The sequence below is a fragment of the Thunnus albacares genome, chromosome 6, assembly GCF_914725855.1.
Source record: "Thunnus albacares chromosome 6, fThuAlb1.1, whole genome shotgun sequence".
Classification (NCBI taxonomy): domain Eukaryota; kingdom Metazoa; phylum Chordata; class Actinopteri; order Scombriformes; family Scombridae; genus Thunnus; species Thunnus albacares.
The window spans coordinates 13735118-13756678 of NC_058111.1; the positions used below are offsets into that span (position 1 = coordinate 13735118).

General features: G+C 40.8%; 3 protein-coding genes and 2 non-coding genes across 8 annotated transcripts in view; 4 read left to right on the forward strand and 1 right to left on the reverse strand.

Moving 5' to 3' along the window:
* Positions 1-5440, forward strand: part of dyrk1ab (dual-specificity tyrosine-(Y)-phosphorylation regulated kinase 1A, b) — a 12133-nt gene extending 6693 nt beyond the window's left edge. For all 3 annotated transcript variants that reach the window (XM_044353255.1, XM_044353258.1, XM_044353256.1), the window contains 4 exons: positions 380-520; positions 659-962; positions 1245-1369; positions 1806-5440. In XM_044353255.1, coding sequence (XP_044209190.1) covers positions 380-520; positions 659-962; positions 1245-1369; positions 1806-2393 — 1158 coding nt within the window. In that variant the 3' untranslated portion in view covers positions 2394-5440. The remainder of the gene's footprint in view (positions 1-379; positions 521-658; positions 963-1244; positions 1370-1805) is intronic.
* A 253-nt stretch (positions 5441-5693) lies between these two features.
* On the forward strand, positions 5694-5765 carry trnap-cgg. Its single transcript has one exon. It is a non-coding gene; the product is annotated as a tRNA-Pro (tRNA).
* Positions 5766-6050: 285 nt separating this feature from the next.
* Positions 6051-6122, reverse strand: trnap-agg. The gene has a single exon. It is a non-coding gene; the product is annotated as a tRNA-Pro (tRNA).
* Positions 6123-6699: 577 nt separating this feature from the next.
* thap12b (THAP domain containing 12b) lies at positions 6700-11086 on the forward strand. Its single transcript, XM_044354407.1, has 5 exons — positions 6700-7054; positions 7920-8040; positions 8149-8256; positions 8356-8392; positions 8520-11086. The coding sequence occupies exons 1-5, from the start codon at positions 6966-6968 to the stop codon at positions 10424-10426; spliced, it is 2262 nt and encodes a 753-aa protein (XP_044210342.1). The 5' UTR covers positions 6700-6965; the 3' UTR covers positions 10427-11086.
* Positions 11087-11179: 93 nt separating this feature from the next.
* On the forward strand, positions 11180-20195 carry map6b (microtubule-associated protein 6b). 2 transcript variants are annotated; one of them, XM_044354409.1, is made up of 4 exons: positions 11180-12666; positions 15001-15214; positions 15757-15805; positions 18332-18438. In XM_044354409.1, exons 1-3 carry the CDS (start codon positions 11912-11914, stop codon positions 15799-15801), a joined length of 1014 nt encoding a protein of 337 aa, XP_044210344.1. In that variant the 5' UTR covers positions 11180-11911; the 3' UTR covers positions 15802-15805; positions 18332-18438. The 2 variants fall into 2 exon arrangements, with proteins under 2 accessions (XP_044210344.1, XP_044210343.1); XM_044354408.1 differs by lacking the exon at positions 15757-15805 and having other exon boundaries at positions 18332-20195.
* The last annotated feature ends 1366 nt before the right edge of the window (positions 20196-21561 follow it).

Below are 21561 nucleotides of genomic sequence, written 5' to 3' on the forward strand. Positions count from 1 at the left end.
ATGGAATTACTTCACAGTAGACAAACATCCAAAGGTGCCCTGAAACAATGTTCAACTTTCACTTAATGTCTAGCTTACAAAACTTGCGAGTTTCGCAAGTGGAGTTCACAAGTCTGAAACATATCACACATCACACAGTTGTCAAATATGTTGTTGTTGTAATTGTGGCTGCCTTCCTCAGCCTATATGTTTTGACCGCTAACTCATCTTGATTTAACATTTGATGGCATTTAACTTCACATATAATGGATATAAAACTGTATTTACATGTGTTGACTTTTAAATTGCAGAAATTCAATATAAATACCATTTATGAGTTTTGCCTTGTGGTTTCCTCTGACAGCACATGTAGTAACTTTATTAATAACAATTTCCCCAGGTGGACCAGATGAACAAAATAGTTGAGGTTCTTGGTATCCCGCCTAATCACATAATGGACCTAGCCCCAAAAGCCAGGAAGTTCTTTGAGAAGCTTTCGGATGGTACATGGAGTGTTAAGAAGACCAAAGATGGCAAAAGGGTGAGCTCATTTCTTTGCAGCTCTTCTGATGTCCTTCTGTGTTGTGATTATTATTAAAACCAAGGTAGTAAGTGTTAAGAAATACAGAAGTCACTGGTGTGCAAATCTCTTAATCTTTGTCTACTTTGCCTTAAATAGTATAAACCTCCAGCCTCGCGGAAGCTCCACTCCATCCTGGGTGTGGAGACAGGGGGTCCAGGTGGCCGACGGGCGGGAGAGTCTGGCCATGCTGTTGCTGACTACTTGAAGTTCAAGGACCTGATCCTCCGGATGCTGGACTATGACCCTAAGAGCCGCATCCAGCCCTACTATGCCCTGCAGCACAGCTTCTTCAAGAAGACTGCGGATGAGGGGACCAATACAAGTAGCAGCGTGTCTACAAGCCCCGCGTTGGAGCAGTCCCAGTCTTCAGGAACCACCTCCAGCACCTCCTCTAGTTCAGGTATCTGCCACCTGAAACCTCTAAAAGACATATCGCTTCACTGTAATTAGGAGTATTGATAAAGTAAATTTGTAAGACTTGGCATCAGTAATGTGACCTGTAGCAAATAAAGAGTAGGATAAACCCTTTATTTATTCAAATGTACCTCACTGTTGAACTTAAAACATTGAAATGCGTGTTGTGTGCTTTAGTCAACGTTTGCTTAGCCTGTTTTATCATTTGACATATTTTATGTGATGTTGTTATGGCTGCATTTCTGTGACACTTCTATTTACCCCTCAGGAGGGTCATCTGGGACAAGTACCAGTGGCAGAGCAAGATCAGACCCTACCCATCACCACTTGCATAGTGGAGGACACTTTGGCACAGCCATGCCTGCCATTGATGGTGACAGCCTCTGCCCACAGGTCGGAAGAAATAAGTCGAGTCATTAATGTAGTGTTCATTTAAAATTTCAAGTGTTTCTATTCCCTTTTCTTCTTAATATTGGTTCATTTTTACTAATTTAGCATTAACTCAAATGCCACAGTAGTAGAGGCATGGTATGTGATTATTAAAACTTCTTGATAACAACCTTTAAAGAGTTGATGAATTCATTACTAATTGACCTATATAGTTTAAGTTGCTCTTGATTGTTGTTTATGGTCTTGGTCTAATAAAAGACAGCAGTAAAACTCCAAAACTGCTGTCTCTCCATTTCTTAACATCAATAAAAATTGAAATTAAGTGCCCTTAAGATGTATCATGAAAAAGGAGAGATTCTCTATAATGTCTGTCAGGCCTGACCTCAAGGAATGATTAACTTCAGACAGGTGACCCTTGTTATTTGCTTGACATTAACAGGCAAGACAGCCTTACCCACCCCCGCTGGTGTGGGGAGGTGGCGTCGGACCAGAGTCAGTCACCGGAGAGACCCACCCAGTCCAGGAGACCACCTTCCATGTTCCCCCTCAGCACCCTAAGGCCCTGCATCCCCACTCACATACTCATCACCACCATGGGCAGATGATGGCTACACGGCCACGCCCACGCCACTACACCTCCCCGACACACAGCTCCTCGACACAGGACTCCATGGAGGTGGTTCATGGCCATCTGTCTATGACCTCCCTGTCTTCCTCTGCCTCCTCTTCCTCTACATCGTCCTCTTCCACTGGGAACCATGGCAACCAGGCCTACCAGCTCCGCCATTTGCCCGCCGGAGCCCTTGACTTTGGTCAGAATGGTGGGCTGAGCATGGGGCTAGGTGCCTTCTCGAACCCACGGCAGGAGACTGGCATGGCAGCGCACCCTGCATTCTCCATGGGCACGAACACAGGGCCTGCCCACTACCTAGCGGAAGGCCACCTGGGCATGAGGCAGGGCATGGACCGGGAAGAGTCTCCAATGACTGGAGTGTGTGTGCAGCAGAGTTCTATGGCCAGCTCGTGACTGCACTGACATTTGGCTGTGTGTTCCCCCTGTGCGTCATTTTTAAGGTGGTGTTTTTTACTACAAGGTGTGTTGAGAACAAAAGCTGCTCACGTCAGAAGGGAGATATCACTGAACCGCTACTACAGAGAAAAACCTTTGTTAAAAAGTATATATGTAATTTTCATCAGTTTTTCTTTTGCAATCATTAGGCACAAAATAATACTGCAGAGTAACCATAGTGAGATTGAGACATCCATCTTACCATTTCACCAGTTTCATGTAACCACCAAGTAATCACCATATGGTATTATGTGGCAAAATCTTATGAGGAGCATTTCAGAGCAAAGTTTGAAGCTGTTTTGCAGGTAGCTGTTGGTGATGAAATGCTTGGCGTCCTCTTTTCGTGGACTGCCTGACATTACTGTTCCACTGGTTCTTAATTATTTTGCCCTTTTTAAGTGAAATTTCACGTAAAAGCTGCTTGTAAATCCTGTAGCTTGACAATGAGGGGAAGTGTTTGCGGTGATATTTCTTGTTGTTGGTCGGTATTGTGTAACTCTGTTAAAGGGGAGCACATAGCAGTGGAGTCCCTATAGCGTGTGCTGGCCGGGTGGAGAGGAGACCCCGCAGGTGGATACTGACACCAACCGGGGTCGAAGGAGAGGGAAGCACCACCCCTCAGGCCTAGAGGCCCCCGTAGTCCTGCAAGCTGCAACCGGGCCCGGCACAGACGAGAGCAGCGATGGGCACGGGAGACGAAAGGATCCAGCCCAGTGAAAGGAAGACAGTCAGTGGCTGGTTCTAAATAACCCTTTGGCCTTATGACTCATGGACTTGGAATGGGATGGAGCTGGACATTATCATTTGAATTAAGATGGCTTTTCTCTATTTTTCTCTCTAGACAGCCCTTAATTCTTTAAGGAAATTAAAACAATTTAGAAAAGGTAAATAAGAATGGTAATTTGAGGCCTTTCTCGACAAAGATTTCTTCTTCAGCAGGGCCCCACATAACAGGGTCTTATTGTACACAACAACCTCCTAAACATTACTTCCTTGAAAATCTTATTCACTGGTTAAGGATTTTGCAGTGGAAAGAACTATTCCAGAGTCTACCCTTTTATGTTTTTTGTTATTTTTCCCTTTTGCATGTAGTTCCTCATCAGAACCACCTGCACAAGTCTCTCCATCCAAAACATGGAAACTGAAGAAAAAAATGAGTTAAGTGACTGCCTTTTTTCTCCTCAAATTATGCTGTGAATTTTACAAGAATTTATTTTCCCTTTGGATATGTTTTTATACCAAAGCAGTTGTTTTATAGCATATAGGTGTCTGTAACCAATAATGTAGCAGTTCACCACTTTGACGCAAAGTTTATCAAGATCTTATTTTAACGTCAATACAAACAGCTGCAATATATTACTTTAGCAAAACTGGAGACCGTTGTTGAGACCGTTGGCTATTGTGTATTCTGGCCAGATTTGTTTGCAACGTTTTACCAAAACTGTTTCCATATTAATTGGTAGATTATTTTGGGAGTCTTTTAAAAACTTTGGTATGTTAGAGAATTTGGTAGTTACTCTGCAGGCTCCGGAGTAGCAAGATAGAAGCTGATGGTTAAAAAAAAAAAAAAAGGAGACTAATGCGTTCTATTTCTGTGTTGTCGTTTTTCTTTTGCCCCCATCATACTATTTCAAAGGGTTTTGCTGCCTTTCATACATCATTTGGTCAACTTGGCTAGTTTCTGCCGTGAAGCAAGACTTTATGTCATTTTCTTGGCAGGGTAAGGATAATTGTGGCAAATCAGTTTGTGTTGAATGGTATTGTTCTGATTTGGTAGGGCAGATCCCCATGATTGTTGTCCTATTCAAAGGGAAAGGGTGTCCGTCAGCCCACAATCACATGCTTTGCCTAGGCAGACATGCATGTCCTCAAAACATTACAGTCAATAACCAGATTTTTTTTTATATCAGGGATTTTGAAGTGCTTTCTTTCTTCTGTTGCTCATTTTACCAGTTTTGAAATTAGAGAGAAAACCTGCTCACAGCCACCGTTCAAATTAAGGGCAGGCCACAGGTCATGCTGTTGTCATTTTAAAGGAGAAACCATCATAAGAAATCATGCTTGGTATTTCCACAAACACAAATGTAAAGCTACCTATATTGAGATTGGGGTTTTATCTGGATGTCAAGGTTAATTGCAAATTTGCAATCATTTTTCATACCCCGCAGAATTTGAGACATTTAGAAATTGCCAGTGGTTTTTATTACTGGCACTCATACTGGTACTAAACATTCCAAAAATAAAGACTGAAAAAGAAAAAAAAATTGACTGCAGTGACTCGTAAGTGTGCGCCTATTTCAGATCATGCTGATTGACCTCTTATTTAGAGCAGTTGTCATGAAATGCAGCCCCTTTTTAATAGTTGAAATAGAATTTATGTATATATTTATATTTTTTTAATAAAGGAAGTATAGAACTCACTACCTTGCTCCTGCTGGTATGTTGATTATGTTTGTCAATTTGGTGACCATTCAGTGGGCAGGAACTCCTGTTTTCTTAGTGGCAAAACCTTGCCTTTTGGCAAAGGTACTTGACTACATCAGGACAACACTATGAGGTAGGGTTTGAATCAAACAGGGAAAGCTAGATCTTCAAACCTTAATAATTTTCACAGGGTATATTGTAAGTGCATGTACATCACAAACCTTACTTTTTGGTTATATGAGAAGCACATGGTTGAAAAAAAGGTTCCATCTTTCATAAGCCTGTTCAGTTTGTGGGTTATACACAAACACGTATACTTGTTGACATATCTGAACACCCAACAGAAGTTGAAATCCTCTTATTTAATTTGGATTTATCCTTTTCATTTTTTGATTTCACATTTTTTCACTTTTTTTGTACATGCAACATGCACTATAGAATTGAACAGCATGGGGGAAAGGATAAGTCCATGTATCCACAGATTGTAAGATCTAGTCAAGACTTTGCTGTGTTTATGACAATGCCCTTTGTATTATATTAAGACAGTCTTATGTATGATATATAAAAAGAAGTTAATTGAATTGCTCTGTGTGTCTTTATTGTTCTCTGCCAACTCCATTTACATTAGCTACTGTCAAAGAAATGTTCACTATTCACCCCTAGTAACATAATAATACATAAACTACAAAGATGCATCATCACACAGCGCTTTTCTCTCTTCCTGACATACCTAATGACGTGAATGTATAAAACGCTGACGATGTAAGCAGAAATACAATAACCTTTCTTGTCATCACATTTTATAAAACAAGAAGTCACTCTCTTCTACGCCCTGGCTCGTTGGTCTAGGGGTATGATTCTCGCTTCGGGTGCGAGAGGTCCCGGGTTCAAATCCCGGACGAGCCCTGCTCTTTTAACGCCGATGAATTAAAAAAAAAACATCACATCTGTGAAAGTGGATTGATTGTGACTCATATATAGCCATCGTAAATATCAAATAAAACAATATAATCTCAAGAGCTATGGAGAAAACCGTTGTCACTTGTAGCACATTTCATATTTTGCTTCGGCAATGGCTTCTTGGTGCGGTTTTCGGCTGATAACTGTGTGTTTGGGTATCAGTAAAGAGTGCAGATGATAGATATTATAAAACTCACGCTGTAATCGCCTGTCAAATCTACATCAAAAGGAGGGCTCGTCCGGGATTTGAACCCGGGACCTCTCGCACCCTAAGCGAGAATCATACCCCTAGACCAACGAGCCATGTATACACTAGGAAGTCTACGCAGTTTTTTGTATTGTGGCCTGTTTCATTGACGCTGCTTTATTCTTTTTATATGTCTTTGTTCGTTTCATAACAGCCATGACAAAAAGTAACAGCATTTACTAGCTAGCAAGTAACGTTAGCTAGAAAAATCACCGGGAGCCATCAGTGGGATAGACAGCTAGTAATCGATGACTAATGGGTTTATTTTCCACAATAGCTATCTTTTTTCAATACCTAGGGTCAACTAATATCTTTCTCTCACATCAGAAATGAGTCGTCACACAGTATCTACTGTACATCACCTAGTTTAAGACGTAAAGTGAGGATCAATCTGAACGCCCTACCCTCGTAGCTAGCTTTGTTAGCTCCTGTCTTGTGCTGAAACAGCCGGTAGGAGGCAGCAGTGCACCTGGAAAAGTTGTTGACAAACAGACAAAGATGAAGAAGAAGGGACGTTGGGGGGGGTGGGGGTGGAGGGGCTATTACTGTCTTTTAATTGGTCGACGAATGACTCGGTGCAGCGTGGGTGTCCAATAGCAAAGGCTCTATATTTGGCTCTTGTCCAATTAGAGGTCTCGTGGGCGGGACGGCGTATTGCAAACCGATCTATTCTTCACTCCAACCGTTTTGAATGTGCTGTGAAACCTCCGCGCTGTTTAATATTTGCTTTTTGGAGACGCCTATCTGACATTGTTGTGGCCATACAGGTTGTCTGTAATTACTTAAATTCACGTTACTCTCTAAATCAGAGCGCTACATTTATCACCGATTTAACAAGGAAACTGAAGTTAGCAGATGACCCTAGGTAGCTAAGTTAAGCTAACTGGCTAGCCCGAAGCATGCCGAATTTTTGCGCGGCCCCAAACTGTACACGGAAGAGTACACAGTCAGATTTGGCATTTTTTCGGTTTCCACGGGACCCTGAGAGGTAAGGCACCGTATCTGTCTGTTAACAAATTAATTTATTCAATTACCTGTGTGGTTTCTTAGTTAAGAGTTGCACGAGAGTAAGTTAACAGAGATATCTTAATATTTATGTTAGTTACTGACCGGCACATCACTACATGGATAACCCAGTGATGTGTTGTCATGAAGATTGTGAATATAACCAAGTACTTAATTGTCCAACACGTATATGAATATATTTCTAAAAAAAAGTAATCGGTTTGTCCTGATATTTAAATTTCAATGCTAACTCATAGACGTCTATTAAATTCAGTGTTTATGTTGCTTGTTGTGAACTAAGTCACGACCAAAGTCACATTGAAAGTGATCGACTTCCAACTCTGTCTTTAAACTGTGTGGCAGGGACAACTTAGTTTAGGGATACTTGGTAGGTAACTACAGATCCTTCATTAGGCTCCAATATGCAAACTTAGACTAGATATTTGGCATTTATTACTTGTATGTAATGTAGTCACTGCACATGTCTCAGTGACACACACCGCAACTTCGGAGAACTACTGCCAATTCCATATCTAATCACATAGCATACAGCAAGTAACCATTTTTCTAATTATTTATTAGTTGTTTTCTATCTTAATTTTTCTGAGCTGTGGTCGGAGCTGTTGTCATCACAGTGTGGCTTTTTTTTCCAGCATCTTTTGAGTTGTAAAGTGTGACAGTTGTGTCCCTGTAGTATACAATACCAGTCTACTGTACATGTTGTCATTTTTACATATACATGTCAATTTTCAAACACTCAATAGATGGTCAGAAATAGTACACATAGACAAAGCTACCTTTTCAGTGTATCACTGAAAAGTAAATTTGTTGTGTGTGTGTTTTTTCAGATGCCGAATTTGGGTAGAGAACTGCCGCAGGGCAGATCTAGAGGCGAAAACATCGGACCAGTTAAACAAGCACTACAGATTATGTGCGAAACACTTTGACCCAGCAATGGTGTGCAAAACGGTGAGTATGTTACATGGTTCTAGCCTACAACCTGGCAGCATGTTTTCATTCATGTCCAAAAAATGTCTGTCATTAAAACAAGCTTATGTGATTTTTGTTGCTTTTCAGAGCCCCTATAGGACTGTATTGAAGGATACAGCCATTCCCACCATATTTGATCTGACAAGCCACCTAAAAAATCCTCATACCAGACATCGCAAGCGGATTAAAGAACTTGTAAGATAAAGAAATATCAGCTCTTAGTTCACCCTTGTTTCAAATGCACCTCTTAAGCTTAGTTGTCTGACCAAAAGCTGTCTGATTCTTTCATTTCAGACTGAAGAAGACTTAAGAAAGATCAAGGAAAGGAGATGTAAGTGATTTGGAAATGTATTTGTGATCATATATGTAAAATTTAAAAAAGCATCTTAATTTTGTTTGGCACCAATCAACTTCAAATGATCACTATTCCTTTCTTGTCTCTCTCTCTTTCCCCCCAGTGGCCTCCTCTATTGATCAGCTTGTTTCCAAAAAAGATGCAGCAGCTGAGGATAACAGTAACACCAATGAAGATGAACCTCAACTTTCCACAGAGGAGAAGGAGTTTCGTGATTACCTGAGATCCTTGTTCGAGGTTGTGGTCATGTTAGCAAAACAGAGTATCCCGTTAGCGGTGGACAAAGCATCTGAAGCTGAACACAAGTCCGATAACTTCCAGGCCCTTCTAGATTACCGCATGAACGCCGGAGACGAAGCTTTGAGGAAGCGGTTTGACGCAACAGCTGTGAACACAGAATACCTTTCTGCAACCCAGCGGGGCCAACTGCTGGATGTGTGTGAGAACACAGTGAGAGAGGAGATGCTGATGGAGGTGAGAGAGAGTCGCTTCTTCTCCCTAGTCACAGGCGACCTCGTTGAATTTGCCAACGAGAAACACCTGCCTCTATTTTTACGCTTTGTCAATCAGCAAAATGTCCTTCGAGAGGAGTTTTTGGACTTTATGCCATTTGATGGCGATGAGTCTGCGCTGGTAGAGAGGCTAGAGGCCCAGCTGACTGACCGTTGGGGGCTCAGCATGGAGGACTGTCGTGGTCAGGCCCACAAGGCCACTGGGGCCTCCACCACCAAGATGAAAGCTGTGGCAGTATTACTGATGGAAAAGTATCCCCTGTTATTGCATATGCCTTGCTCCCATACGGCACTGAACATTCACCTGGCCAACAATCTACCTTTTCCTAACGTCCAGATCATCATGGAGACTCTGAGGAGGATCTGTGCTTTCTTTAGAACCCCATTTACTCAGGATGAGCTAGAGAAAGCTATCTCTACTCACTACCAGAAAAATGAAGAGAAAGGAGCTACACTGAAACAAGCCTGTGGCCCAGGTTGGACAGAGCAACACAATGTCTTTGACGTGCTGCTAGATATGTTGGCACCCCTTCTGCTGTGCATGGACAGCATTCGAGACAATGATGATGGAAAGTTTGCTGATGTGGTCACAGCGGACGCATATTCAATCATAGAAACTCTTGCTGACTTTGAGATCATCGTCACCATCGTCATCTTAAAAAATGTTCTCACATTCACCAGAGCCTTCGGCAGGAATCTCCAAGGGGAGACACTCGACGTGTTTTGTGCTGCCAACAGTCTAACTGCTGTCCTGCATTCACTGAACGAGGTCAATGACAACATTGATGTCTACCATGAATTCTGGTATGAGGAGGCCGTGAGTGTGGCCACCGTAATGGAGATTCCTGTGAGGGTCCCGAGGCTGTTTCTTCGGAAACAGCGTGCAGCTGACGTGGGAGAAATCCAAGCAGAGGCGTATTTTAAGGAGTACGTGACAATCCCCGTTATCCGTGGCATCATGCAGGAGGTGGATGACATGTTCTCCGAAACCAACGTCAAAGCCCTTAAATGCCTGTCGCTGGTACCAGCCATCATGGGCCAAATGAAGTTCAACACCACCGAGGAGAACTACGCAGATGTTTATCGTAACGACCTCCCAAACCCCGACACACTTCCCGCAGAACTTCATTGCTGGAGGATCAAGTGGAAGCACCGAGGCAAAGAGGTGCGTCTGCCCACCACCATCCATGAGACGCTGCAGCTTCCAGATGTCAAGTTCTTTCCCAATGTGAACTCCTTCCTCAAGGTGCTCTCCACCTTGCCGTTGCTGAAATTAGAGGATCACAAAAGTGACATAGCCAGTGAACGGCTGCAGGCCTATCTTGACAGCATGCCTGCAAAGCAGTGGAACAGAAGTCTCGCCATGCTTAACATAAACACTCACGTCAAACACGACTTGGACGTCATGGTAGACAAATATTGCAGACTGTACCCAGAGGATGATCCTGAAGCTGAGGCAGAGTCTGAGGAAGTGGTTGAGGAAGATGTGGTGAAATGAAAAGCCTTGTGAAACAGATGTCAGTCACATACAAATCATCCTTTTGGTGGCTGCAGCTTGTAATCAGATAACTATCAGGCTCTAATGTATGTTTGGTGTGTTTACACCTGCATTTTTGTACTAATAATTTAAATGTGAATATGTAATTGAATGTCATCAGAGAAAAGGAAAAAGTAATGATGTATTTAAATGCCTCACAGCCTGATTTTCATTGTATATAAAAAATCTACTTGGACAGGAAGAAAATGTTAAAATAAATACTCAAAAACTCCACAAAACACCATAACACCACAAAAGGTGCAGAAATGGAAGGCATTTGTTTTTATAACATGAGCAGTAAATGTTCTAGGTTTCTTTAGTTATTTTTTTACATTTGTTAGATTTTTCTGTTCCATTTGCTGTTGATCTGCAGTTTTTTCCTTTTAACCGACTGTAAGGCAGGAGGAGCACAAGAGGGAGCAGTTACACCAGCATTTACATCAGCGGTATCCCTGAATTAATGCTCAACAAGGAGGTTGATTTTGATGCATCTTCAGCAACATGTTTTCAGCTCTTTTGAGGGGTAAATTCTGATTAAAATAGCTGTTGATCAAATAACTGGTGCTTAACTAGAAGAAAATACAATTCTGATTTGTAATAAAGTTACATGCTTTAAATCTACTTTGACAATTCTTTTAAAGTGTGGTTTAATATAATCTTTTGTGCCTAACTCAAACCTAACACTGATTCTTGTATTTTTCCCCCCCTTGCAGTAGTCTGTATGCTTGATTTTTGGATCCATCTGGTTATAATTGCAGGCAAGCCCCACCCTAAAAACATTTTAAAAGCAAAAACATGAAAAACAGATATGAAAGTATTAAACTAAATATTAAATGGACAATCCCATATATTTAAGCAGTGTTTGCTACAATTACAAGTGAAATCTTTATTATTTTTACGGATTTTTCAGCATCATCATCGGCCATTTCCTCCAAATGGAACAAAAGGCGACTGTTCTCGTCCACTGTAGACTTTAAGTTGGCATTTCCTGGCATGGCAGCTCGGGGGTTAAACGTGTCTCCTCCCCTCTCTGCTGGCCAGACGGTGACGAGCTCAGGTGACAGTTCACCGTGCAGACTCACAGTGCAGACTCCGGGCATCTCGAAGCATCATACAAATGTGGGTGGGGTCCCTTTGATGCGCAACCAGACAGCAATGTGCACTCCACAGAAAAGCAACAAAAAGTCCATTTAAACTTCAGTAAGAACCAAACAGCCTGCAGGAGGAGAAGGGGGTAGGAGTGTGGGCTCTGTTTTTTTTTTCTCTCTCAGGCAAAGATTAGGGAGGTATAGAATTACATAAAGCTATAAGGAACCCTGACTGGACAAAAACTGAAAAGGTACAGGGGGAAGTCTTCGAGTCGTGAGTAGGACTTTCATTTACACATTCTCCCCTTATTGTGGGTTTTTTTTCTTGTGCATCTCTTCCACTACGCATCTTATCATCATGGCATGGCCGTGCATAACGCGTGCTTGCTGCATCAACCGCTTCTGGACCGAGCTGGACAAAGCGGACATCGCGGTGCCTTTGGTTTTCACCAAATACTCGGATGTGGCCGACGTGCAGCATATCCCCCATCACCCGCAGCCGAAGCAGAAGAGGGCCGGTGCCATTGCCATAGAAACCCAGCCCCATCACGGCGAGCAGGAGGCTGGGAAGGCACCGCCCGCGACGGGTGCCGCAGCGGGCAAAGATGGCTCTACTGCGTCCGTCATGCGCCAAGACTTCAAGGCGTGGAAAGTGCGCCCCGAGCCCAGCTGCAAGCCCAGAAATGAATACCATCCCTCCGTGACCCCGTTCAACACCGAAACTCAGTATCAGAAGGATTATAAGCCCTGGCCTATACCGAAGAAGCACGATCACCCCTGGATCCCCAAACCAAGCCCCACCGCCACCTCCGGCGGGCGAGATGGGAGCGCAAAGCTGGAACAAGGGGCCGTCGAGGCCGAGACCGGCGTGGAGAAGAGCGAGATTGAGGAGAAAATGCAGGAGAAAGAGGCCAAAGTAGAGGCCAAAGCAGAGGCTAAGGAGACGGTGAAGAAAGCCGCAAAGAGGGAAAAGTCATCGGAGAGGAAAACGGGTGAGAAGACGGAGGCACAGGTGCCTGCAGATGTGAGCGCCGAGCAGAGGAGAGGCAGAGCAGCGGCAGATGCTCTCAACAGACAGATAAAGGAGGTTATGTCGACTTCTAGCAGCTACAGGTATTAGTGTGTCTGAGAGGGAGGCATGAGTATGCTTTAAGGGGTGACAAAAATATTCTGTCTATTAAAATAAATGCCTCACAGTCTATGTATTTTGATTTTAAGGCCACTACCGGTGCTGTATATGTCCCTTGTTACACAACATTTCTTTTAGCATGCCACACTGCTCTGTCCAGCGATAAAACATCATCATTGGAGTTTTCCCGGCTCTCATCATTCGGTATTGCATGTTCTCTTGTTACAATCTCCAGTGATTTCCTAAGCAAACTCATATTGCCTCACATAAAGGTTGCATTATTGATTTTTCTCCCTACTTTATCCTCCCTGAGAGTACTACCAAATCAATGCTGTAGCCCATGAATGAGTGAAGCCCGTAAAAGGGTTTGGATGTAATCATGTATCTTAACATGGTTTCTTTACGCAGGCCTACCTCCTAATTGAATTGGAGACGCATCATGCATGCAAGTGAAAGAGACTCACTGGGTTCATTCTGCTTCCACTGAAGTAATAACGAATATACAGTAATGTAGGCTGCAACAGTGAAGAGAAACTTTTTCCAAATACCAAATATGTATAAAAAATAAACATGATGTGCCACTTTTTAAAGGTGAGTTCCAATGTGCTTTAAAAGCAATACAACAAAACTAAATTGGAGTAAATAACAAATGTTCGATTAATAGTTAGAGGCGGTGGTACATTACAGGGACTCAGAAATACAAAAATAAGCAAAGAAATGACAACATAGAGGTGGCATGAATCTCTTGCAAGTTCATTGGTAGTTGAGAGGCCAGATGACCTCTGTCTTTGACCTAAAATCTTTATTTCTGCATGATAACAACAGGCTTTCCTGCAACATAGAGGAGTTGAAATTGAAATTGTCTACTGAATGCTTTAGAAATAGAAACAGAGAAGCGGTAGTAATAGTATCGGTATATACCAATAAGAATACATTAATCTCTGAATATCTAGGTGCAGTTTTTATATGGTGAAATTGCTAATATCCTGAAGTGCAGCACTGAATGCACTCTTGATAGTCTCCAAATACAATTCAAAATGTACATATTACTTATTATCTATGATAGGTTGTATGTAAAAGTCCAAGAGCTTCAAGTTTAGCTTTTATACAGTCAAGTTCCCGTTAATGAGATTTCCTGCTCATGGTTGGGGATAAAGTGCAGTGGTTTATACTCTCTGAGAGCTCAGGAAATAAATCTATAGATCAAATTTTGACATCAGTGCTAAAAATACCAGTTAGCCAACAAAGAGGTGAATATGATCCTGTGATATAAATAAAGCATTTGGCAATAAACTGGCAGCAGAGCCCTGCATGGCCTTGTGCTGTGCTGTGGCTTGTTGAGTGAAACAAGCTTTATGGTAGGCATTATAAAAGCTTGGACAAGTCCCACATTTACACAATATGACCAGTTGAATTTAGTATCAGCATGTTTTCAAGATGGTGACATTGTGTTTTTACCAGGTTCCTCCTCATATTTCAATTTACATATGTGTTGTTAATTGGCTATTTTGAACATTTAATGTTATTGGTTAAATGTTAAGTTTCAGTGGCCAAATTGTGGGAGAGGATGATGAAAGAGAAGTTTAAAAATGCATCCTAAAATAATTGTTTTTGTTTAGATAGTCCACTAGTCATGTGCTCCATTATCATATTAATATTCACATACAGCCAGACTTGTAATCTTGCAATAAATCCAATGCAAATGGTAAATGATGGAGGGATCCTAGAGTTGTGACATTTGACAAAGATCTTTATGAAATTAAGCTTGTTTTTCTCAAATCATTAATGTCAACAACTGAAGTTAGTTTATTCAAAATTGTGCCGAAATGATATATCATATAATTTTACCACACGGATTTGTTTATCTATAATGTGTGTAAGTTTGATGCCAGCAGCATAATTACCTACAGTTAAATTCTATTGAAAACCTAAAGTCACAGATGTTAAGAAAGTGACAGTTAAATGACAGCCAAAATTATATGGAAATAAGGCAGGTAAAACACTGGAATTACTGCAAGTAAAATCAATTGCAGTAAATCCATCCTCCCAAAATTAAATTACCATAAGGCAAATTGCCCCTTAGGGACATTAAAGCGTAAAGCTTTACTTTACTACAAGACAGTGTGGAATGTATAGATTGCTCTTTGACAAAAATGAACCAGATATCTAACCAAAGTAAAGAGCATTTAATTTACTAATACGAGTTAAATGACACAAGGTAGTGTATAGAAATTAAATGTTTAGTTGTTGTCACTTAAAAAATATTCTGCCTTTTGGAAGACATTAAACCTTTATGTTTACTTTTCCATTACTCGTAGGACCGAGTTCAAGGCATACAAGGATGTGAAGCCAGTGAAGCCCATCAAAGCTCCATCTCAGTTTAAACCCCCTGAAGAGGAGACCAGTCTGGAGACCAGCTACAGTGCCACATACAAGGGGGAGCAGGTGAAGGTTCTCTCTACTGACAACAAGATGATAGAGCGCAGGAGGATACGCAGCCTGTACAGTGAGCCAGGCAAGGAGCCCACCAAGGTGAGCCACTGACTTTGAAATATTGCTACCACCATTTACATTCTGAGTAATGTTTCTTTTAAGTACTGAATAACAAACAGTAAAGTCATATGTAAAATGTCTTACATGCCCTCTAAGATTAATACTTGGTGGTTAACACCCTGTCAATTTCATTTTGTTGTAAACTTGTTACTTATAAACTCACCAGAAGCACTGCAGCATAATTATTTTTTGTTTTTATGAACCCAAAATTGGTCCTCAGACTTATTATACACTAACTACAACAGTTTCATACTTCATTTAAGGATTTTATAATGATTAAATAAGCACTTGCAATCAGTATATGCCATCCTGCAGATAAATCGCCTGGTTGTTAACTAGCCAATCTGTGTACATTTTCATTTAACAAAAGATGACGATGCATCAGTCTGAAATCTTTCTATCTATCCCAACTCAAGTAGGCCTTTATTTTAAGATATTTTTAACACTGCATGTTAGCAACACAGTAATAATGTGTCTATAGTAGTTTGTTCATATGGCCACTCCCTCTCTCATTCTTATAGGACTTCTCAGAGACTGAGAGCAGCTCTGTTCTAAGTCTGCTGTAGTCAGGTGTGTTCACTGTTTCTTCTAGAAGGCATGGAGGCTGACCTCGAATTGATCAGACGCAAACGTGCATACTGAATACACACACATACACATACACACACACACACATACACACACAGTATGCACCAACCTGAGCCACAGTCACATTTATCACTCAGCTGTTAGATGCAATCCTGCCAAAATTATTAGCCACATCTTCACTGTTTGCCCACCTCTCAGCCTGCACCAACCGCCACCAACTTTTGTGGAGCTTAATAGTTTCAAAAACCGACCATGCAAATTCTATAGATATGTGAAAGGGGGTGGATTCAATAATGGATGGAAGAAACAATGAAGCTTTCATGGTATCAACACATAACAGATTAAAATAAAAGCAAAACAGAAAGATTTATTGCATTAGTGGAGGCCAAAAAGTCAATAATTTCTTCATATTTCAATAACATGCATGTAGGGCTGTGCGATATGACGATATATGTATATGATAGAAAAACGTCCCTGTTTCATATTATGCTCTATCGTTTATTTTGTTTGTGACGCAAATCACATGCTATGGCAATATTATTCATCATTTGGAGCCTGTCCATCTTTTGCGCAGATTACATTGATAAATTACTCTTCTTGGCTTTTTACTTGCAAAGCATTTATTGCACTTACAGTAATGTAACGAATTTAGTTGTCCTTGGCTCTCCGACTCTCCGCTGCTGTCTGTCTCTCCTCTGCTGCGCTACACACACACGGAGGGCTCAGCCCCGCCTGCACTGAGAAAGAGAAGAGAAGCAGCAAGACAACAACCATAAATGACAGCAAAACGCAGTAGAGACAGTCTTTATTTATGTTATTCACCAAATGTATGTGCACTCGTTTAATTTCAGCTCAGTGTGAGAGTCTCTTTTGCTTTTTGCTGTCATTTATGGTCATGCTACACTCCTCTGCTCTCTAAGGTTCACCATAGGCGGGGCTGAGCCCTCCGTGTGTGTGTGCTGCACACAGAGGGGTGCACGGACCAACTATTTATTCATTGAGTTAAAATGTGCCATACCAGGATAGGTAATGTTATCAGGGTTTGAGATCTTGGTCAGATCGCCCAGCCCTATGTGCATTTACACAGATCTTCGCTGTTTTGGGCTCTATTTTGGTGATACTGTATGGTGCAAAGTACACTTGGTACAAAATGGCAGTTCTTCCACATATTTCCATGTCTGCACCCAATTGGTTCACCATGAATTTTACTGCATCCTAGTGGCTAGAGAGGCACAGTGATGGTGGAAAACTATGCCATCAAGCATTGGCAACACTTGTTTGCAGATGATGTCATTCTTTTGGCTTTTGATGTCTGATCTGCATGGGAGGAGTTTGCAGCTGAGTATGATGCAGCCGTGGTAAATACCTAATTTCATTAAACTAATTTCTACATTGGGCAGCTGTGTTTCTAGGTTCACAGTGTTAAGATTGTGTACTAAAAATTAGTAAGTGTGTTCCCAAGTGGGAGAACTATTATTTTAAGGTGCCAAGGACTTTCCTTTGAGCACTTTTATGTTGAAACTAATATTGCCTGTTTACTGCTTTTAAGGAATTTTAAATCATTGATAACTGAATCAACTTTCCACATCCAAAATGAGCATATTCTTCTCAATTCCATCTTGTCCCCAGCTGTGGTTGACAAAATTGACAGTATTTGCATTTCCGTAAGCACCACTTACTGCACTTCGCACCAGAACGCCTTTATTCACAGGAATAGAGCCCTTTGTTTCTACTTTCAGCCTTTTACAAACATTTATCACCTCTTACAGAATACAAGTTTTAAGCTGTATTTATTCAGCAAAAGTTGAGCATGCATGCACCCTTTTTGCTGTTTTTACATCAACACATTTACACACACTGACACTTGGAAGCTTCCTCTGTAGTTTTACCGTACTCCGCTAGAGCAGAACTAAGTTCCTTGCTCAAGGGCACCTACAGTTCAATTGATAGTATTTTTTTGAGGAAGGGGGCCTCTTTGTTCTTTACTCATTCATCTCTGCACCCGCATCGTCCCAGTCGATATGGGAATTTGAACCAATGACCCTCCAGTCATAAGGCTGTTTCTCAATCCTTTACAGGCTACTGCCACCTCTGTTAATAGCTGAATGTTACCAAAACATTTCATTCTGTAAAACATAAGACTAACATCATGTACTAATAAAGACCATGTAGTTTGTATGTTGTACTTTCTTTAGAAGTCGGAAAGCTGCACGAACCACTATTCTTTACAAAAAAAGGCACAAATACACCTTTTGTGCTGTTTTTCTTTTTTTTCTTCAAATCGTCATTTCACTAACCACCACATGCAAATATCACCTATGCCATATGGTGTCATTTGCCTGTCATTATTATAAGTAACGGGGCAAAGAAGGTATGTATTGCATGCTAAAAAAGGGCTTTGACATGATGTAGAGTCTATAAATTAAGCTTATGTTTAGGTTTAAATTTCATTGGCTGTTTTTGAAACTGAGTTTAATCTCAGTGCATTGCACCTCTCTTCTCTTCCAGGTGGACAAACCAGTGTCTCGCACCAAACCAAAAAAGACACCAACAACAACAACAGGGAAGATGGTGAAAAAATCAAAAGAGAAGCAGATTGCTAGTTCCCAGTCGGCCAAGAAGAAACCCTCTTTGAGCACCCCAGAACCTACACCACAGGGAGCTGTCACAAAGAAGAGCAAAGAGATAAGCAATAGACTGGCTGAAGCAAAGCAGTAAAAGTTACATCTCTGCATCGTGTCGTTTATTTTGCAAAATCAAAGGCTACTTGACAAACGAGGCAAATCTCTTCCCTTTGGTTTATTTCCTTACCTGTTGTTTTTGCCATCTTGTCATTTACTGTTCACCTCTGAATGGGCACTAATGTTGAGCTTTTAGAATAATGCAAATAATTTCACTGTAAACTGAGTGTGTGTGTGTGTGTGTGTGGAAGTGTGTGTGTGTGAAAGTTTGGGATCCCTTGTATTTTGGTGCACAGAACCGCTTTATATTATTGAGCACATAATTTGCACATGGTTTATATGAGTTCTCTTTGACATCAAACTATAAAAAAGAGCCATTGGTACATGTGTAGTATGTGTACGAAAGGGCATTTTTACCTTTGTCTGAATGGACGTCTCCTGACAGCTGAGATCAATATTAAAATGATTGTAGGAAATGTTAAAGGGACGCTTTCTCTCTGAGACAGTATCAAATGTGAGGTTTTGTGAAAATACAAAATCTGTTTTACGGTTGCGTTTCCTAGTTACAGTGCCTCCGCTGTATGGTCCTGGTTTTCATTTCATTGTTCTGGATGATATCTGGTTTCATCAGTTTGGTTGCTAAGAAACCAAATGAACTGTAATATAATTGCTACAGTCTGCATGCAAGACCCCGTTTTTGGTTGAGTAGCAACATTTTAGCAGACTATATGTCACAGTCACATTCTAGCTTGTAAATTGAGCCATTTAAGATAAATGTATAGGGGAAAGCCCTTTTCAAATATGCATGCGTAGTAGTAGATTCTGGTCACACCTACTAACAAAGATACACACAGTTAACAGTAAAATACATAGTCTAGTGGCTGTAAAAGCTGTAAAATAAACACACCAGCAATATGGTTTCACCCACAATATTTCTTGCAATCTAAATAGAGATCCACTCCTTTAAATGAATAGGAATACTGCAGTTTTTATGATGACTCAGTATTGTGTGGCATTGTACTCCATCCTATCCTTTGAGCTGTTACGCTGTAATTGTGCTACACAAGAAAAAAAATGCATATAGGCTTGAAAAAGCAGAGTCTATTGTATTTAGTCAGTACTTCTCACTTTCAATGGGCTGATCACTCCAGGTGTTGAAGGACAAGGAATGGGCCAGGACTTGAAGTTCAGCTCTTTAAAATGCTGCTGTCTGAAAAATCGCAAATCACATCTGTTCGTCGTGCGTTTGACATGAGGCGTTTTTACTAAAACGTCCTCACAGCCTTCCCTTTCTGGTTGTCGTCTACCGTGATACCCTCAGCGGCCAACGTGGCTGCTGTATGTGAGGGCCCAGTCAAGCACTAGCCATGCACCGTGAGTCTGCTTCCAGTTTTAGCTTCTCTTTGTGTGTGAGTGTGTGAGGGATGGGAGTTTTTTTTGTGTCTGACCTCTACAGCCTGCTGCCTGCTAAGCATCAAGTCTGATCCCACCACTAGAAGTGCTGCTATGCACTCCAACACCCTGGTGCTATATCTCTCATCCTATATGCTGTCTGGTTCGGACTGCGTGTGGCATCAGACCAGAGTGAAATGATGATATGACAATGTCATACTGCTGCAGACATGTTGTGGTATTGTGCTTGTATTCTCAGCTTGCTCTGAATGAACTCTGATTAAAATGATGATACAGAATTGTGTGTTGTGACTTATTGCACCCTTTATGTCAGGCATTAGTATTTTTTGGATTGTAAAAATATCAGTAAGTCCTCAGTTTTTCACCTTCAATAGCTCTTTTGGGTTCCAAAAATGTTGCACATTTTATTGATTATTTTTATCTGTACAATAATATGTTGCATTCAAAATACAGTATTTGTATTTAAGGCATTAGGCTTTGCATGTTATGGTAGGAAGGAGTGATTTAAGGTGTAAAACCAAAGGCAGAAGTAAATGAGAAAATATCAAGACATAAAATGAGTACAGTAAAATTTCTGGGCAAATAATTGCAGAGAACAAAAATGTAAGGTAAGGTGAAACGTTACTTTAAGATAATGTATAAATGCAACTAGATATAGATATCCATTAATGTTGCTTATAAATGTAAACATAATGTAGTTATATAAGCCTAAACTTTCAGTTATCTAAATTCTCAAGCTCAAGACAATACTTCAGCAATAATTTTTATAAGAAGGAACCACCGTGGTTAAAAGCCGAGTTCAAGATTTATGTGGATCTAGATAAGTAGGGATAATGACGGGACCACTGTGCAGGCTGTGCCATTATACTGATGATGCTGTCTATCAAGCCAGTGGAGCCAGCCACTGCAGTTTAGCCTAAGCAAATACAATGTAGGAATGAGGCTTTTTCTTTGCTTGGATGTGAGGAGGATTTAAACACAGCTTAAAGGTAAAGTTAGGTCAGGGATAGAGAATGGTGTCGCCTGTCCTGAGGCCCAGTAGTTTTAACATGAATACTGGGCTTCCATAACAATAATCACCAAACTTTTGGCACATTTTTCTGTGTATTGATAACTATCAATCAGTGTTATGGCATGTGGGAAATTTAACAAATTTGGAAATGCAACACAATTCTCTATGTGCACCAGTGTCATCCATTACTCTGAAGAGATAGTTAACATATTCTCACATTTTTTTTGAAATATGGTTAAGATATTTAACTTTACAGAATTTGTAAAAATTGGACTAGATTACAGTAAGAAAACTGAATTACTGTTTTATTCTGTTCTTATTACTGTTGTTGTAATTATTTTGGGTAGTGAAGTCTCTGAAATCATTTTCAGCTCCAAATTTTATGTCCACAGCACACCTAGAGGCCAAAGTATGTACAGCTTGTTAGAGAGTGAGCTTGATGTGCCCTGCAGATGCTACTGTTTTGTTTTATTCCTCAAATCTCAACTAATATTTAGAATCATTCATATGGTGTTTTTTCTAATAATCTAAATAATGCAATCAGTAATTTTCTATTTACTGATAGTCAGTGGATTAATTCAGAGATGCAAAATGACCCCATCTTGAAACAAAAATATATGAAACAAAGAACA

Bases quoted from the DNA above. Each gene is read 5' to 3' on its own strand.
- thap12b (XM_044354407.1), top strand. From the start codon at position 6,966: ATGCCGAATTTTTGCGCGGCCCCAAACTGTACACGGAAGAGTACACAG. The intron at 7,055-7,919 runs GTAAGGCACCGT...GTGTTTTTTCAG, and splicing joins TTTCCACGGGACCCTGAGAG to ATGCCGAATTTGGGTAGAGA. The intron at 8,041-8,148 runs GTGAGTATGTTA...GTTGCTTTTCAG, and splicing joins CAGCAATGGTGTGCAAAACG to AGCCCCTATAGGACTGTATT.
- map6b (XM_044354408.1), top strand. From the start codon at position 11,912: ATGGCATGGCCGTGCATAACGCGTGCTTGCTGCATCAACCGCTTCTGG. The intron at 12,667-15,000 runs GTATTAGTGTGT...CATTACTCGTAG, and splicing joins TCGACTTCTAGCAGCTACAG to GACCGAGTTCAAGGCATACA. The intron at 15,215-18,331 runs GTGAGCCACTGA...CTTCTCTTCCAG, and splicing joins CAGGCAAGGAGCCCACCAAG to GTGGACAAACCAGTGTCTCG.